Genomic DNA, 20,147 nt, shown 5'->3' on the forward strand with positions numbered 1-20,147 from the left:
TGAACATATTTCTAATATGTTGACATTAGGAGATGTCTCTGAAAGGCATTTAAGCTCACAGGGACCAGCCAGAAATTTTGTTGTAGGTGTAAAGATAAATACAACTGTAAAGGTAAATTTTAAATGTTCATTTCTTTTCCTACATGAAATAAATGCAACTTTTCTTTAGATTGCAATTTCAGTTCGCTTAAAAAAAGATATCCTCAGTTTTTCAGCAGGCAGTATGATAACAGCACTCAGTTTATGCAAATAAACTCATTACTATTAAATTTGGGAAGCTCCTAACCAGTTCAGGAACTGTTTTTTAATTGTGAATGTGTATCATGAATTTAAAAAGATAGTGGATATCTGTACATTGTTTCCATTAGCCACTGTTCCAATAAGTGAAGAACACCAAGATTAAGCAGTTCAATTTAGTTAAGGTCCTCTAAAATAAGTAAAAAGCAGGGCTTTGGAGCTGTGCTCTGGCTGCGCTTCAGTTCCAGGCAAAAATCTGCAGCTCCACTGCTCTGGAGCTGCAGTTGCTCTGGCCACCCTGGGGACTGCTGCTCGGGCAGTCCCCAGGGCCAGCCACACTAGCCGCTGCTCAGGCAGTCTCCGTGGCCAGTTGTACCGGCCACTGCTTAGGCGGTCCCCAGGGCCAGCTGCCCCAGGCCGCCCGAGCAGCAGTTGTATGGCTGGCCCTGGGGCTTTTCCAGCTGCAGCCAGTGCTGCTGGCTGCGGGGCTGCCCGAGTGGCTGGCTGCAGAGCCTCTCCAGCAGCAGCTGCTGTGGCTGTCCCCAGGGCCACCTGAGCAGCTGGCTCCCGAGCCAGCTGCTTGGGCGACCCTGGGGTCAGCTGCACTGGCCACTGCAGAAGTCACAGAGATCATGGAAAGTCACGGAATCCATGGCTTCTGCTACCTCCAGGACAGACATAAAGCCCTTATATAACTGTTCATTCTCTGTGGATTTCTCAGTGGTTATGTCCCAAGTCATGTTTCAATGTAAAGTATTGTTCTCAATTCTGGCTGGATACGAAATATTTAACGAGTTTGTTTCATCTCTGATGTAAAGCATGCCATTACTTGTGATTCTGTGAAGGCCTGTAAAATAAAGTATTTGCTTTAACATTTTATACTAAACAATTTTCATTCATAAATTGAAAGGTCTATAACAGAATCATTATAGTTTATTAGTCTGGGAAGAACATTGGGAGTTTTTCCAGATATCTTACTTTAGGGGAGATTGGTCCAGTTTGACTGGAATTCATTCCCTAGAATATGGGAAAGCCACTTCTTTTCCACTTGGGGACATTAAATATCTTTGTATTTTAAGCTGTTTTCTGAGTAAGAGTTTTAGAGAAGCTCATACTAAGAAGCTAAAAAAAACTCCAGGGCCCCCACTTGCATAGAGCTAATCCTTCATTCCTTATGCAGCCAAAGCTTCTGCAGCAGTCGGTGGGTCAGATCCTTAACTGAAGTAAATCATCATAGCTCTGTTGGTTTTGTTTCAAAAAGTACAGTTAGAATAAAAGAGTTATGTCCATTACTGACTTGTATTTATCAAATATCAGAAGGAAAAACATTTGTGGGTTTTGTGTTTGTTTGCTTCTTGTGAGTAAACAAGCTGTTCATGTCATATTTTTAAACTTCTGAAATGCCTGCTTCAGCATGCCCCTTCATTATATGGTAAGTAGTGGGGGACAAAGGAAGAACATGTGTGGTATTAACTGTTTCAGCTAAGGCAGGGTATCAGAACTCTTTGCTGTAGATACAGAGTTAGTACAGGTCTAATCATGAATCATGTGTTAGGAACTGATGAGTGACAAGATGGAATTAAATGTTAGATGAGTTGGAGGGTACGATAAATTAAGCTCCTTACCTTAAGCAGATGGTGTCCTACAGCGGATGGACACTTTTGAATTAGTGATGGTACTCTTCACTACCTCGGAAAATTGGTGTAGTCAACTTGTACTTACAATAAATGCCAAGAGGAAGAAGTGGTTTCATTTTGGAAAATGGACAATAGATAAAGTGTTGAAATGCAGCAGGGGAGTTGTAGAACAAGTAGAATCTTATGTGTATCTAAGAAGCCCGATCAGGGCCAACAGTTGCATCAAGGATGAGTTTAAAAGGGGATGTGCCTTAGCCAAAAGTGCTGCACAGAAATTGGTGAAATCATGGACTGAAAAAAACATTACATTTGGTACCAAAATGAAAATTTATCAGACTACTGTACTCACAGTATTACTCTGTGGTCTGGAAGCAGCTGCCTTAAATGAAACAGACATCAGAATGCTGGAGGCAGTAAAGGTGAGAGTTCTTTGAAAAGTGGCAGGTGTAAAGAGGAATGATTTAAAGACATTGACAGGAGAGTAGGATGTGAAATGAGGGTATGAGATTAGCCCCAAATTGAAAAGATTATGAAGATGAGGACACTGCAGGAGGAAAACAAATGATAGGATGCCAAAGAAAAATAATCCAAACACAATCAATGTCAGTGAGATCTGAAAGCCGACCATCAACTAGATAGTGGGATGTGTGCAGGGACATGAGCAGGCTGGGCTTAAGGGAGCAACAAGTCATGGACAGGAAGGAATGAAGATGCTGTACTGCTCCCGTGTCTGCATGGATTCTCTGGGATGAAAATAAGACGACTTGTAGAGTGATTTTCATTAGGCTAAACTAAGCAGTATTTGTTTTTGGACAAGGAATTGGATAAATATGAAACAAAAATAAACAACTGTGTTTTAAAGCATTTCTTACAAAATACTTCTGAAAGGTCTCTGAAAGCATTTAGTGAACTGTTGATTACATGAATATTTTGACCAAATAAGCATAATATTTTCTGTTTCATTTAAAGGAAATGGATATTTTAGGTCTGTTAATTTAGATTTTAAATGTTTCTTTTTGGTCTCCCTCCACAGGGAAAGACTGGATCTCCAGGACCACCAGGAATGCCAGGGGAACCAGTGAGTGCATGTTTGAACTCTGGCTTATTATGTTGCCATTCCTGCATACTAAATATAAAATGGAAGATTTTATATATGTGTGTGTTTTTTGTCTCATTTAAGGGTGAAAGAGGCCCTGTAGGAGACATCGGCTTTCCTGGGCCAGAAGGGCAATCTGGAATACCAGTAAGTAATTAACCGTATAGCTAGTGTCTCCGATAAGTATAGGCTAGTGGTGGCTAACCCCTCCTGCTGCCTGCACTGCTGTGACTACACTCTACTTTTAGTACACTAGCTCAAATATTGTCTCCTTGAGCTTGGAATCACAACCCCAGCTCCAAGCATAGACATACCCTTCATGTGCTCCAATCAGCCTTGTCAGAGATTACAAAATAAATAGATTTGACCCTGATAATATATGGAGAGGTAACCTCAAATGAACATCTGGTGCTGTAGAATCAGGCATTGGTCATGCAGGTCCAAGTTCATGCTGGATGGGGGTTGGGATTGTCATGGGTAATTATCCTGTTGACAAAAAGGATCCCCTGGGGGGGGGGGCTGTTAGTTTGTTTGTTTGTTTGTTTGAGTAGGGATGTTAATCCAAGAATTCATATAGAAAATGGGGCTTCACCTAAATGAAGAGGTCAAATTTTCAAAAAGTGTCTTTACCCAGTGTTTGCCATTGTACTGAATAGAAACTGGTGTGTGTTGAGCACCTTTGAAAATCTGACCCTACAGCCTCAAATTCATTTAATTAGTAAAAATAATAATAGTTATTTCTATTTTGGTGGTACCCAAGGGTCTCAGGCAGGACCACGAAGCTAGCTAGCTTCATCTTCTGGACACCATAAAGATGGGTCACTATGTACAATATTTAACTGTCTCGGAGCAGCAACTTGTCCTTCTGTTTTTCTGTAAAGTACAATGCACACAAGTGACTCTTACTAAATAATAAATAAATAGCAATAGTTGTAACGTTATGTGGAGTTAAAGGTGGTTAGGAGTAACAATAAAGTCAGTATTGCCAAGCCCAAGCATTAAAAAAATCATGAGCCAGCCCCCCAAAAATGTTGAGATGGGTGTAAAAAACATGAATTTAAATATATATACGTGCCTTGTGGGTTTTGAGTCTTGGGGTTCACTTGGATCTTCTTATTCTCTTATAATTGCTTGACTCTAGAAAAGCACCAGATATCACAAGACTCACAATAAAATTGCAAGAGTTAGCAACACTGTACAGTAGTTTTATGTCACATATTAATCTAATAATACAGTTGTCACCAGTGGCTAATGCTGCATTTGTGCTCACGAGCCCAAGAGCAGACAGAGTCAGAGTGAGAGGTGCAGGTTCATTGAACATCTCTTTAAACCCTACAAATTCAGCCATAAAGTAACAAAACTCTAATAGCAATATTTAAATTGCAGTCTAACAGGGAGGAGTAATTGTAAAAATATTGTGTGTGTGTTTTGTTAGGGTTATATTTTCTTTCTTTAACATAGAAACAGATTTTATTTCTCTTGGCATTGCAGTCAATACAGGTATAATGGATGAGCTGGCCTCCCTGTTACTTTAGCACCTCATTAACAAAATATTTTGAGCTAAGCTCTGATTCAGAATCTTTATAAGTGGTCAGGTTGGTAGAAAGAATATGGCTAGGTTTTGAGAGCCTAGGCTGAGTCTGATGGGCTGGCATTTATAACTAAGAATATCATTTTTTAAATTGGGCAATGTGGAAGTAAGTGAGCAAGGTTATAAAACCTGTATAGAACCTGTACTTATTCTACTTTACTTTCTTCCACGTCAAATTTACCCAGTTTAAAACGTCGTCTGAAACTCTACATTCATTAATGCATCCCCAAAGCTGTAGTAGTGACTGCCATTGCCACTGGGGATAAAATTTAGGAGATCTCCAGAGAGAGAGAGAGAGAAATCTATTCCTCATCTCCCTCAGCATGATCCCTCTCCCTGCCTCAGTCAATTTACTGTATGAGCAAATGCATAGTCCTCAAGGAATTGCATTTACAGTGTGCAAGGAAAATACTCTCCATGTGCATATTCCTCAAATTCTTCCTTCTCACTCAGCAGAACCACACTGATTCTGCTGCATCTGGGGCCCTCTGTGACTGTGTGGAGAGGGGTCTGTATTTATCACAAACTTAATTCAAATATTTCCGGGTTATTTAGAACAATGGGCACTTAGGTTGGTTTATAGCTTTATCTTCAACTTCCCTTTTCATCTGTTCTCTGAAATGTTGCAGCAATTAAGGGCCAATAGCTACAATAAGAGCAATGTGTGCCATATGTTAGTGCATGTGTAGAATTGGGAACATTTCCATTCAGTTCCATATCCATGTTGTGGAAAACAAGTCACACCATCTGTTTGGTTCAAACAGTCTGAGGTCTTTTATTGAATACAAGTATGCAGGGAGAGGGAAACAGAGATGGTCACACACAGGTACCACCCTGGTCTCTCTCTGTTCTGCCCCTATAATACCAGTCTTATATAGGTTACAAATCCAAGCCAAATGATACATTTCCTTATTTTTATCACTCAAGCATTGTTAGTAAAGCCTTATAAGGAGATAAAATAAAACTGTTTCATAATTAGTACTGTGCTGATGCACTTTGTTATTATCAAGATCTGCGGTTTGATTGTGGCAGCGTCTTATCTAAGGGCTTTTGCAGGGTTGCGGGGGGATTGCATATAATGGACAGCTAGGAACTTTTGGCCCTTTAGCTTTTTTCTAGCTAGAGGTTGGCCTAGTCTGTTATCTGGGTCAAATGCCACTGCCCAGCATACGCAAATGCTTAGCTTAAGCTAAGTCTTACAGGATGCAGGCCTGTAGGCCTCTTGCATTACCGCTCTTGCCTATGTTGCATATAGTGCATAGATCTTGCCGCAGACTGGGATGGGGTAGGGTCAACAATAATTTTCCCCCACATCCATAAAACCGACTCTGACTTGCAGAATTCCTAATTCAGTTGTCTTTCAAAATTGCATCATCATAGAATAAAGTGTTGACTAAGATGTTATTTTACCTCCTCATCTCCAATCTAGCATGTTGTGGCAGTGCAGTTTAAGCTCAAACTTTCTTGTCCGTCACATCTTCCAGCTCTTTACACTTGACTTCAGCCGTCACCAAAACACAAACGTCTGACTCAGCTATTTATCTTTACAAATATTTATTAGTGCCATCACAGATCTAAAAGTTTTTCTTGCCTGTTTCTTATTTTTTAACGCATTTATTTACCTGCGGTTATAGTAAATTGTAAAAACATAGTTTTCTCTTTATAGGGAATAAATGGAAAAGATGGATTGCCAGGACCTCAGGTAGGAAAACATAATTTGGAATGGTTTCAGAGTAGCAGCCGTGTTAGTCTGTATTCGCAAAAAGAAAAGGGGTACTTGTGGCACCTTAGAGACTAACAAATTTATTTGAGCATAAGCTTTCATGAGCTACAGCTCACTTTATCAGATGCATCCGATGAAGTGAGCTGTAGCTCACGAAAGCTTATGCTCAAATAAATTTGTTAGTCTCTAAGGTGCCACAAGTACTCCTTTTGTAATTTGGAATGTTAATATATTTCATATTTCACAGGTAATGTAACTGTTGGTCCTAGACAATTACTTTCAGCTGTGTTAATAAATTAATGTATAATCAAGTCGTTAAGCAAGGTATTTTACATTTTCAAAAAAAATTATTTTCAGGGTCAGATGGGAAGAGCAGGTGACAGAGGTCCCAAAGGAGAACGTGTAAGTCTTAGTGTAATAATCCTTTCTAGTATATACCATTATTTGACTTTGCACTTTGGAGAACATCCAGATGTCTGTCTAATATACTTTTAAATCTTTGAGACAAAAGCAACAAATATTTTTTTGTGAGAACTCTATAAGTGTCGGCTTTTAGGTCGTGAGAAGTTCAGGACCAGAGGCCCCCCTGAATTGGGGAACTAGAATTTTAGAGGAAAAATTCAGCATTTGTGAAGAAAAAAGGTTTGTAACATTTTTTCCCAGCAAAGATGGCCTTGACAATATAAATCAATCACTAGGTTGGAAAGGAACAAGCAGCGAAGCTCTACTGCAGCAATGGGCAGTTGAGGGAGCAATATAGGTTCCCCCTTCACTCCCCAGGAACCCAGCACACACATATGTTTTATATAAAATGATTCAGTTAAGTTTGAGTCAGGCAGTCAAGAAATCATCTCACTTAGGCAGCCCTGTGCATAGCAGTGTGATTATGGTGCCCAGGAATCAGTTATATTTTGGGGAGGTGACAAAAAATTATTTTGCAGGCTCACCCAAAAATGCTAGTTCTAGTTCTGTCTCCATCAGCAGTTCTCCACTGGTGATGTGTCTCTGTTCCTCAGAAATAAAGCCCCACAATTGCAGTGTAACATCATCAACAACACATTTTAGTTGGAGAATCAGAAAATCCTGTCCCTAGGGTGGGAACGGCGAACTGCGGCCACTTGGAACTGCGGGGGACTGTGCCTGCGGACGGTCAACATCAGCGAAATGTCTTGCAGCCCACAATCAGATTACCCTGATGGACCAGAGGTTGTCCACCACTGCCCTAGGGTAACTTGTGAGGAGGAACTAAAGATTATAGTGTGGAGAAAGAATGAAGTTTGTGTCATTTTTAAAACAATTTCCGCCTGTGTGGATTAACATTTTGCAATTTTCTCTTCTCGCCTTTAAAAATAAAGGACCCAAATGAAACTTATGAGCCACCTTCTTATTAAACGTTCCACTATCTACAATGTTATATTACTATACCTTGACCTTTACGGTGTTCTTTAATTTTATTGATTCTCCATACAATTAGTATCCTTTGAGATAAAGGAAACGGCCACCCAAACAAAGGTTGGACACTAAAACATACATTGGGTGCCCTTACAACTTTTCTGAGTCTTTGAAAGTGTCAACTAGTTCTAGCAGTACTTAAATATAATTGACGGGATTCTGAGCAGCGTGGCTGCATTGGGGCAGAGGAGCCCACAAGAAGCAGCTTCAGCTTCACCATTCTGCACAGTAGACATTCCTGTGCTGCGTACACTCTGCTACTAAGGAGTAAGATGCTAAAAAGGGGTGGGGGGGGTCATGGCCCTTGCTCCTCTCTGCACCAGAGTTGGACTCTGACACTAGGGGGAGAAATCAGTTCCATCCTAGCGGATGGAGTAGATTGTATACCTTTGCCCACAAAAAAGCCCAGGAGCAATTATGCCTGCCTCTGCTGCTCTTCTTGGAGCACAACTTATCTCCATGTGCACTGTGTGGAAGAGCCGTACTTAAAACATTCATTCACTTTTTAGAGATAATGATGGTTCCAGTGGTACTTGCCATTTTAATTATAAAGAACCTCTCACAATCTTGTAAAACAGAAGGACCGTGAATGCACCCACTGTACTTCTGTGTTTACACAATGAGGATGAAATTAGCCTCCTCTCTTGGAATCGCTTTTTCAAATTCTGCAGTTGATCCGCAAACACTAGTCCCATTGATGTCAACTGGAGATTAGTATGTGGAACAATTGCAGAATGTACAATAGAAGTCTGCATTGCAGATAAGAGATCCGCAGTGCCAGTTGGAGAGGAGAAATTTAGTTGGAGTTGGGTATTAAAGCCCTGCTCCTGTAAGAGAGATTGCAATGATTACAGAAAATAGCACAAGTCAGTTCGTTCTTGCAACTGCCTCCCTTGATTTCTCTCATTCCTAGCACCAATATACCTTCTTCAGGTTGAGAGCAGCTGTAATGATTATAAAATAAGAGAAGCATTAATCCTTCAAGGGCAGAATGAAAAGGAGAAAATGTTTATAGTGTTGAGGATTTCATATCTGAGGATTTGTAGAGTCCAGTTTGAGAAGGAATGGGACCAAGGTGGGTGCATGTAGGCTGAGATAACCGTACATTCACCTTAGGTGATTAGACACTGCAATGATAGGTACTTTATAAATGGCATACAACTTGAGATGGCACTGGATGGCATTTATAAATCCTAATGACTAAGTCACTTCATCTGGCTCTGTCATCTGATTTGACTCATGCACCCAGACCAGAGCCATGTTGGCATCCTGTGAAATAACCAGTTTTTTTTTTAAAAAAAAATGCTATTTCAGGACTTCAGTAATTTTTTGATATAATTTTATTGGTAGAACTTCAGAATCACTTTTTTTATTAAGTTAGAATATGCCCAATATAGTATTTTTAAATTGCTGTGGTATTATTAAAATACTGTAGACTCCCAGAAGTGCTTCTATCAGATCACCTGTGCCCTGCAATAGAACCTTTGTCAAAGAGAAATCAGCATTTCTAAATTTTTTGGTGAAACCCTTATCCAGGCTTAAACTACTTAATTCTAAACCAGTAAAATGGTAATTATATATATATTTGTGTCACTGAAACTCTTAAATCAGGCTTCTTGTAATTCTACTTTATTTCAGGTTGCTATTTTGTTCATAGTCTAATTTGAATTCATAATGATGGCAAAGCAGAATTGGGCCTGGAAGAAACTTCAACAGACCCAACTTCAATCTAAAAAAGAGAAATCATACCGATGGTTATTCTTCTTCCAGCTTTCAGTACACTCACTCCAGAACAGGATTTTCTCATCGCTCTCATTTTAGAATGCTTCTCTGGCATTCAGTTTGCCAAGGAAAAACTAGTACATTGCGCCTGATCCTTCAGTCCTTATTCAAGCAGAACTCCCATTAGAATCAGGAAGGAGCCCATTTTATGAAGATTGTAGGAGATCTGTATCTGGGGATGACATCAGGATCCTTCCCCTACTTTAGATTTTTCAAGATGCTCCAGTCGTTTCCTGTATGCTTTAGGAAGTCTGCAAGAGAGAAGCCCTCTCCTACAAATCTTAGATGCTTCGTACTTGAGAAAGCACTTTTGTCTCCACTCTCTGCAGAGCTCCTAAACTGCATCAGCGCTGGGCTTCTTCAGCCACATCCTTCAAAGCAGGCATAATCCTTTTCCTAGTCTCTTCCCCCCTTACAAGTTCCACAATGACTGAGACAAGGATTCCACTGGAACCTTCATTGCATTTATTATTTATTAGTAGCATCTGGGCAACTAGCCATGGACCAGGACCCCACAGTTTTCTGCGCTGTTAAATACTTGCACACCTTACAAAGGTGAATTAGCTGGATTAATTATGCATGTGCAGCAAAGCCGCCTTCAGATGTATTATATTGTTTTCACCCAAAAATACAATACGCATGCTCAGTAGACTTCCATGAGAACCTAAATGGTTGCAAATTAATGTGCTTCAGTAATACTGACAGAGAAGCTGTCTAAAAAACATCATGTTAATGTATTCTCTGAATACATAGCTATAAGAGAATGTTATTGTGCCACTCTGATGTCTTAAATGTGCACTACTGTTAGCAGTTTGGGACAGGTTACATTGATAGATTGGTGACAGGTTTCAGAGCGGTAGGCATGTTAGTCTGTATCAGCAAAAACAATGAGGAGTCCTTGTCGCACCTTAGAGACTAACATATTTATTTGGGCATAAGCTTTTGTGGGCTAGAACCCACTTCAACAGATGCATGGAGTGGAAAATACAGGAGCGGGTATAAATACACGAAAAGATGGGAGTTGCCTTACCAAGTGTGAGGTCAGTCTAATGAGACAATTCAATTAACAGTAGGATACCAAGGGAGGAAAAATAACCTTTGTAGTGGTAATGAGAGTGGCCCATTTCAAACAGTTGACAAGAAGTTGTGAGTAACAGTAGGGGGAAATTAGGTTTAGGTTTTGTAATGACCCAACCACTCCAAGTCTTTATTCAGGCCTAATGCGATGGTGTCCAGTTTGCAAATTAATTCCAGTTCTGCAGTTTCACGTTGGAGTTTGTTTTTGAAGTTGTTTTGTTGAAGAATTGCCACTTTTAGGCCTGTTTTTGAGTGACCAGGGAGATTGACTTGTTCTCCTACTGGTTTTTTAATGTTATAATTCCTGATGTCAGATTTGTGTCCATTTATTCTTTTGCGAAGAGAATACAACAAAAGTTATTTTCCCCCCTTAGCATCCTACTGTTAATTGAATTGTCTCATTAGACTGACCTCACACTTGGTAAGGCAACTCCCATCTTTTTATGTATTTATACCTGCTCCCATATTTTCCACTCCATGCATCTTATGAAGTGAGTTCTAGCCCACGAAAGCTTATGCCCAGATTAATTTGTTAGTCTCTAAGGTGCCACAATGACTCCTCATTGTTTTTATTAATATACTGGGTGGTGAGGTTACAGGGTTTGGGGATTCTTCTTTGAGTGCTTGCTCATGTCGATTCCATTCTAGGTGTGCGCACACCCACCGGAGATATTTGCCTTAGTGGTACCCGTAGGGTCAGCTGTGGCACCCTCTAGAGTGCAGCACTCATGCCGCAGTATATCAGGCATCACCAGCCCATGCCCTCTCAGTTCCTTCTTACCGCCTATGGCGGTCAGTCAGAGCGCCTCTCTTGCTTGACAAGAGCTAGAAGTTTTCGTCTCTTGGACTTCGGGCCTTCGGGCCTCTTGTACATTGTTGATAGTGTTAAGTAGTTGTTAAGTGTTAGATAGTTAGGGTCACAGCGGAGACCTTGCCCCAGGCGGGGCATGCCGCTGGCTCCTGAGTTTAAGCCCTGCTCGGACTGCAGCAGGACTGTGCCTGTGGGTGACCACCATAACAGCTGCCTTAAGTGCTTGGGGGAGTCACACATCAAGTAGCATTGCTGGATCTGCAAGAACTTTCAGCCCCACACCCAAAAGGAGAGGGATATTCACCTCAGGGCTCTCCAGATGGAGTTTGCCCTCTGTCCGGCTTCCGAGCCTTTCACGCAGGCCGCACCGAGTGCCCCAGTCTTCATGCACAGTGCATCACCGTCACCTGGCTCTTCCCGGCACTGTTCGCCATTGCCAGTATCGAAGAAAAGGCTAAAAAGCTGTCTCTGGCACCGAGCAAGAAGGGCCAGGGGTCATCCAGCAAAGGGCCCAGGTCCGCCTGCCACCCTTCTCCGGAGCCACGCAAGCGTGCCTCCACGACTGGGGCTCGTAGCCCCCTTAAAGTTCCACCACCAACTCCTAAGAGCGGTATGGGACCCACAACCCTGCCTGCACCATCGTCATCCCAAGCCCAGGCACTGAGAGAGCTCAGGTCTCCACCTTGGTGCTTCAGGAACAGGCTAAGGCTCACCGAGAAGGCAAGCCTGCCGCTAAGACCCCTCAAGGGGCGTGGGAGCACCGGCAGTCACCAGACAAGAAACATCGATCTCCACTGCATAGAGAATCCAGAGACAGGTACCAATCTCGTCTTCGGTCACCCTGACTCTCCTCCCGGTCTCCTTGGCACTACTGTCTGGTACAGGGTCGATGCTCCCCATACTATGACCAACATCATTCACCCTCTCACTGATCTACCTCTAGACGTTGGTCCCAATTGTCGGCACCATGGGAATGCTGCCCATCTTATTGCTGGTTTCCATGACACCGGTCCCCCCAACACTGATCTCCCCAACACCAGGACCACACTCCCCGATACAGTCACTGGTCAATTAAGCCTGGCCAGCAATCACCGGTAGCTCTGACCAGTAAACAGACTCAGGCATTGACAGCTCCTCCCTGGTAACTAGAAGGTTGTTCCTCTGGCACAGAGGCTCAGTTCAGCCCATCACCCAGTCTCAACGACAGGATTGGGCCCTGCAGGACCTTCCTGGGCTAGCCCCCCGGAAGACTTCAGAGAACATCAAGCCTTTCTGTGGTGGGTGGCCGAGAACTTGGGGCTTAAGGTGCAGAGATGACTGAGCAGGAGGACATCCTTTTCAATGTCCTCTCAGCCTCCATGCCTGCCTGGGATGCCCTGCCCATACACGACGGGATCCTCAAGATTTCCAAGTCACTGTGGCAGATTCCATCCTCAGTCCTGCTCACCTCAAAATGGGCCGAGAAAAAATATTTTGTGCCAACCAAAGATTTTGAGTACCTTTATACCCACCCACCCCTGGGCTCGCTGGTTGTGTCTGCAGCCAACGAAAAGTACAAGCAGGTTCCCACTGCCTCTACTCTCAAAAATAAAGAAGCCAAAAATCTCTATTTATTTGGCAGAAAAAAATTATTCAAAAGCTAGCCTACAATTCTGGGTGGTGAACCATCAGGTCCTGCTGGGCCAATACAATTTTGATCTTTGCGACAGTCTTAAAAAGTTCCAGGATTCCTTCCTGAGGGTCAGGCTCAGGAGTTTGGCACCCTGGTTAAGGAAGGTACCACGGCAGCCAAATGTTCCCTGCAGATGGCATGGGACTCAGCAGCGAGGGTGGTCGCATTGGCTGTGGTCATGCGACTCAGCTTCTGGCTCCAGACGGCGGACCTCTCCCAGGAGATGCAGGCCTCAATTCAGGACCTCCTCATTGACGGAGTTGGGCTGTTCTCTGATCAGATGGATGCCAGGCTACACGGGTTGAAGGACACTACAGCTACCCTTCGCTCGTTGGGCATGCATACCCCGCAGTCTGCCAGAAAGCCATTCTGGCCTCCACTGCCGTCGAGACCTTGGCAAGTCCATCAGGGATCTGTAAGAAGAAGGGACGCTGAGTTTAGCCATCACCTCCCTTCTTCCTCCCACTCACTTGCCAAGCCCAGACCCGCTAAGTACCTGAGGGGCCAAAAGTGATTGTTTTGAAGGTGTGTTCGGTAGCGATGCCCCAGTCATCCAGATGGATCCTGCCCATCCTTTCCTCAACTGCCTTTCTCCCTACCGCTCAACCTATGTCAGACCACTGGGTCCTGGACACAGTAGCTCGAGGCTATACCCTGCAGTTTTTGGAAACCTCTCCTTCCTGCCCGTTGCTTCCCTGTCCCTCTTCAGGGACCCCTCTCACAAACAACTCCTGGTTCGGTAAGTCAACAAGCTCCTGGAGTTGGAGGCTGTGGAGGTGGTTCCTCAGGAAATAGAAGGAAGAGGATTCTACTCCCGATACTGCCTAATTCCAAAGGCCAAGCGGGGCCTCAGACCCATCCTGGACCTACGTGGCCTCAACAAGTCTCTCAGGAAGTTGAAGTTCCGCATGGTCTCCCTGGCCTCCATTATTCGCTCTCTGATCCGGGGGACTGGTATGCCGCTCTCAGTTTAAAGGATACTTACTTCCATGTCTTCATATTCCCAGGACACAGACATTTCCTGCTTTTCATAGTGGCCGGGCGTCACTTCTAGTTCACAGTGCTACCCTTTGGCCTGTCCTCGGCCACCAGGGTGTTCATGAAATGCTTGACGCCAGGAGCAGCTTACTTCAGATGTTCGGGGGTCCAGATCTTTCCATCCCTCGACGAATGGCTCATCAAGGGCAGGTCTCCGGAGCAGATGCAAAGAAACCTCGATCTGGTGCACTCCACCTGCAGCAACCTGGGCCTGTTAATAAACATAGAAAAGTCCATGGTAACGCCAGTCCCACAAATAGAGTTTATCGGAGCAGTTCTCGACACCACACGAGCCAGGGTCATCTTTCTGGAAGCACGCTTTCAGGCCACATTAGATCTCATTGTCCACGTAAGGAGGCACCCGATCACCACGGCCCACACGTACCTGCAGCTGATGGGCCACATGGCAGCATGCACATACGTGGTCAGTCGTGCCCAGCTTCATCTGCAACCCCTGCAGACATGGCTGGCAATGGTTTACATTCCCAGCAGACACCCCCTGGACCGAGTGGTCACGGTACCGAACCACGTCCTCTTGTCCACCTCCATTGATACTGCTTGCGAGTCACCTAGAATGGAATCGACACAAGCAAGCACTCGAAGAAGAAAAACGGTTACCTACCTTTCATCACTGTTGTTCTTCGAGATGTGTTGCTCATGTCCATTCCATTACCCAGCCTCCTGCCCCTCTGTCGGAGTTGTCAGCAAGAAGGAACTGAGAGGGTGTCGGCTGGCAGCGCCTGATATACCATGGCATGAGCGCGGAACTCTACAGGGCGCCACAGCCGGCCGTACGGGAACCACTAAGACAAAAATCTCTGACGGCCGGCACGTGGGCACACACACAATTAGAATGGAATGGACATGAGCAACACATCTCGAAGAACAACAGTTACAAAAGGTAGGTAACTGGGGTTTTTTTGCAGTTACAGCCTTTCCACAGTTCATTATGTCTGCACACTTACCAACGACAATTTAAACCCCAGTCAGAAATTCATTATGATTTCAATTAATTCAGTAAAATATCACAAATCACAAGGGTCTTTATACTGAAGCTCTAATTATAGTGATTAATAAGCTCTAACTCACTGGAAATCAGAGATTTGGTCAAATGACTGATAAAAAGAGATCTCTAACAGTACATCCTTCCCTTTCTCTGTGTCCTTTTTATCATGCAGTCTTTAAGTATGTGTTCTTACTCCTACAATGTACAGTTACAATTTTACTGTGAGTGAGTAATACTTCAAACCTCTGTATAGTTAACCAGTACTTCATTGTATTGCAGTCTATTAATCCATCTAATAAACTTGTTTACTTTACTCTTATTACTGTACATTAAGGATTTCATCCAAAAAAGTTAATAAATTCTTTGTTCTAGTCGCTTCCAATAGTGTAACTTAACATTAATTTTAAGTGGTTCAGCAAGGAGAGTCAGTGACCCTTAAGGGCCATCAGTTGTTCATTAGCAGTCCAAATGCATGACTTGCTGCATTCTGTTCCACAGCTTAAGTTCAGCAGACTAATAACAAATATATTAAGTCATTTTTAAAGATGTAATTCCTTCATACAAAACAAATCAAGTGACATCTCAGCCAGAAACACAAGACCTGATGAAAGCTGTTGCTGGCTGAAACATTGACCTTTGATTTGTTTTGTTTTCAGGGAAGTAAATCGTTAAAAACAAAAAGAAAAGGAGTACTTGTGGCACCTTAGAGACTAACAAATTTATTTGAGCATAAGCTTTCATGAGCTACAGCTCACTTCATCGGATACAACTTCTTCTATCTGCTATTATTCTGATGAATTGAAACTGTGGAACACACCAAGTCCAGAAAAACATATGCACTTAATTTCTTATAGTTTTACCATCAGGGTCAAATACCAAATCTGTTCAAATGTCTACTGTATTTCTTTTCTCTAATTTGTGCCTGGTATATTAAGTCTATATATTCCTTATTACAGTATCATGACAATGGCACATAAATACCCCACTGATTTATTATCAACTGACTCAGTAGAAACTGTAAAAAGAAAAGGAGGACTTGTGGCACCTTAGAGACTAACAAATTTATTTGAGCATAAGCTTTCGTGAGCTACAGCTCACTTCATCGGATGCATTCAGTCACACAACATTATGCAAAGCACTGAATTTAGCCTTATGGAGTGGAAATCTATCAACTTCATGAAAAAACTCATACAGATACAGACAGACATCATCTTCCTTTCCAAATGCAAACAGATGGACATTATACCAAAAGGACTGAAGGTAAAAAATCCATTCTGACAGCTTGTGCCACATGCTCTCAAAGAAACTGCAGAACCACCTTATCAACATCCTCTACAGCAAACAGGGAAAGATTAAAGAATGAGCTTTCAAAACTGGATACTCTCATAAAAAACCAACCTTCCACACAACATTATGCAAAGTAGAAACTGTGTTGCTATGATATATTTCTTTCCCTTCCCTTTTTGTGTGCACTAGAGCAGAAGTGGCCAAAATATGGCCTATGCGACAAATGCAGCCCACAGAGTTCTGCAATGCATCATATGGCTACACTCAGTTTAATAGGGAGGAATGTCCCATTGAGAACACAAGTCAAATTCCAGTGCAGCTCCCATTTAGGCACAGCTTGTAGATACTTGCTGTACTGAATGCTAATTCGTATTCAGCTCCCCTTAACATTTCATTGAACTACTAGCGTTTAGCAATTTTTTTCTCTTTACAGTATAACTCCTGTTAGCCTATTTATATGTATCTTGTATCCCTTCTACCCTGTTTCGTGTGTTACCCTCTACAGCAGGGGTGGGCAAACTTTTTGGCCTGAGGGCCACATCAGGGAATAGAAACTGTATGGCGGGCCATGAATGCTCACAAATTTGGGGTTAGGGTGCGGGAGGGGGTGAGGGCTCTGGTTGGGGGTGTGGACTCTGGGGTGGGACTGGGGAAGAGGAGTTTGGGGTGTAGGAGGGTGCTCTGGGCTGGGACCGAGGAATTCGGAGGGCGTGAGGGGGATCAGGAGTGCGGGAAGGGGTGCAGGTTCCGGCTGGGGGTGCAGGCTCTGGGGATGAGAGGTTTGGGGTGCAGCAGGGTGCTCCGTGCTGGGATCGAGGGGTTGGAGAGCGGGAGGGGGATCAGGGCTTGGGCAGGGGGTTGGGCCATGGGGAGAGGCTCAGGCGTGCAGGCTCCGAGCGGCGCTTACTTCAAGCGGCTCCCAGAAGCAGTGGCATGTCCCTTCTCGGGCCCCTACACATGGAGCGGGGCCATGCGGCTGCTTCCGGGAGCCACGCGGTGCGGCCCCCAACCCTGCACCCCAGAGCAGGGCCGTGCCACGGCTTCCGGGAGCCATGTGGTGCGGCCCCCGCCCCGGTGCCCCAGGAGGGGCTTGTGGACCGGCCTAAAACGGCTCATGGGTCGGATCCGGCCCGCAGGCCGTAGTTTGCCCACCCCTGCTCTACAACCTGCTGCTATTAGGGTCTGCTGTAAGTCTTCACTAGAGAGAGAGAGGAAGGTTAGGCTTTCTGTGGTTCTAGTCGTTCAATAGTTTGACCTGATCCCATGTGATTTTAGGCAAGTCATTCAGTCTCTGTGGGCCTTAGATCCCCATAATCAAATGTGGATGATAGTCCTACCTCAAGGCGTGTTGTGAGGATTAATTAAAGATTGTGAGGCACTCAGATACTATGGCAGAGGGGACCATAAAAGTGTGATCGATTGATAGAAAGAAAACTGCTAGGCTCTTGATCAAGCATAACGATCCAAGAGCTTTTAATTTTATTTTCATCGATCTTAGAGAGAGACCATGTTCTGAAACCCAGTAATGCTTGGTGTTATCCTTCTGAATGGTCTTTTATTTCATTCTTGTACATCAACATTTTCTTCAGGGGTGCTGGAACAATTTGTATAGTGGGGGTGCTGAGAGCCATTGAACCAAACTGTAAACCCTGTGTATGATGTAAACCACGTCAAGTCAGGGGAAGCAGCAGCACCACCAGCACCCCCACTTCCAACACCTATGATTTTCTTTGTCATTGAATGTAAACATTACAACAGATGAAAAGAGAATATTATCTCCTTTGTTTTTCAAAGAAAGCATCAGCTTCTGAATAGTTTTCCAAATATGATTACCTCTCCAAATGGACATCCAGTGTCATTCAGGAGAGAAGAAGTTTCTTCCCAACATTCTTGATTGAGTTTTCACATTGGTTGATTAATATATAACAACAATCTTCTCTATGATTCTTATTTTGAATAGGGAGATCAAGGTATTCCAGGGGACAGAGGTCCACAAGGTGAAAGAGGAAAACCTGGCCTTCCAGGAGAAAAGGGGGTTATAGGACCTACTGGACCACCAGGAGACAGAGGCTACCCAGGATCACCAGGTCATCACGGTTCCCCAGGTCCTCCAGGTCTTCCGGTAAGAAAATAAAGAGCTCTGGTTGGTTGCTGGTGGAACCTAGAGAAATAAACGCTGTGTGTTCTGGGGAGCAGAAATGAATCCATACATATCCAGTACAACACATCACAAATACTGAAGTTACTTTGAGCTGTGTAATTGTTCAGTTATCAAAAGAAAAAAAATCAGTGCAAACAATCAAGACATCATTTTTAGTCTTCCTTTTTTATTTGATGGTTTGTTAGTGTTCTTTACCTGAACTGTGGTAGCCTCTGCTAGACTGAAAATAGCTTAAGTTCAATTAATTAAATTTTGCTTTTGACAAATTGGATAGATGATTACTCAATACAATTAGTTTTATAGGTGAAGCTTCATAAAATAAAGACCTAAAATATAAGCTAAAGTATGTAAGAAAGAAACACATCCCAGCCCTCTCCCCAGAAATTAGTACCTAAAAATAACACTAAATACTTCCTAATGCTGCATTGCTTCATTCACATGCCATCTGTTTTTTTCCACACACACACCATTGTGTTCTGAATATTTATTAACTTGGAAGACACAATCATTCAGACAATGGATATTTCACCCTCCTATGGTTTGAGTTATTCATCATATCAGCATTGATGATATTATTTTTGTTATTGTTATTTATTTTTTGTACTAAAGTAGCTAGTCCCCAATCAAGATTAGAATCTCATTGTGCTACAGGAACACAGAATAAGAGACAATCCCTCCCCGCAAAGAGTTGACAATCTAAATAGACAAGTGACATACAAAGGGTGAGAATGATAAAACAACTTTACTGGACATCTTTAGAAAGTCTTTCACAGATTTGATAGTGACAAATTTGTGCTAAAACATATAACACAAAACATGCTTATTTTAATGATATAATCTGAAAATGTTGCTGTTATATTTCATAGGATCAGTAATTGTTCATAATATTATAATGTACCTGCAATAAACAGCCTTTGCAGCTAATTAAACACTTTAACTTCTCTTCAGTATTTAATCTCTAGCAAAAGCTGTACGTGTTTTGCTTTGTGTACTACACTATCCCGTGATTAAATGTATCTATTCAGCAGCATCAGACATGTTGCTTTCAGCATGTTCTGTTTCCACATTTTTAGATTACTGATTGTGTCCCCTGTTTGTTTCTCCATCAGGCTGACACAGTTTCATTTGAAGAAATGAAAAAATACATCAAACAAGAGGTTCTTAGGATTTTTGAAGGTAAGGAAATCAAATGTTGTACAACTAAATATAAATCTTATCTTCTGTCCTAGATGTTTACTTCTGTATAGTCTTTGTGTACCTTTTCTAAAAAATTGTGCAAGAACATCCTTTCTGCTTGATTGACTATTTACACTTAGGTATCATAAGTGTTTAGCAACTATACAGTTTAGCTACAGCTAATCAGGAGAAAGATCTTGGAGTCATTGTGGATCGTTCTCTGAAGACGTCCACACAGTGTGCAGCGGCAGTCAAAAAAGCAAATGGGATGTTAGGAATCATTAAAAAAGGGATAGAGACTAAGACAGAGAATATCTTATTGCCCTTATATAAATCCAGGGTATGCCCACATCTTTAATACTGCGTACAGATGTGGTCCCCTCATCTCAAAAAAGATATAC

General features: G+C 42.8%; 1 protein-coding gene across 1 annotated transcript in view; it reads left to right on the forward strand.

Moving 5' to 3' along the window:
* COL19A1 (collagen type XIX alpha 1 chain) overlaps positions 1 to 20,147 on the forward strand; it is a 315,760-nt gene that overhangs the window by 266,394 nt on the left and 29,219 nt on the right. Inside the window, exons 40-45 of the mRNA XM_077812674.1 lie at positions 2,908 to 2,952; positions 3,055 to 3,117; positions 6,228 to 6,263; positions 6,642 to 6,686; positions 18,370 to 18,531; positions 19,680 to 19,746. Of these exons, the coding sequence (XP_077668800.1) occupies positions 2,908 to 2,952; positions 3,055 to 3,117; positions 6,228 to 6,263; positions 6,642 to 6,686; positions 18,370 to 18,531; positions 19,680 to 19,746 (418 nt within the window). The remainder of the gene's footprint in view (positions 1 to 2,907; positions 2,953 to 3,054; positions 3,118 to 6,227; positions 6,264 to 6,641; positions 6,687 to 18,369; positions 18,532 to 19,679; positions 19,747 to 20,147) is intronic.

The sequence above is a fragment of the Eretmochelys imbricata genome, chromosome 3 (genome assembly GCF_965152235.1).
Source record: "Eretmochelys imbricata isolate rEreImb1 chromosome 3, rEreImb1.hap1, whole genome shotgun sequence".
Taxonomy (NCBI): Eukaryota; Metazoa; Chordata; order Testudines; family Cheloniidae; genus Eretmochelys; species Eretmochelys imbricata.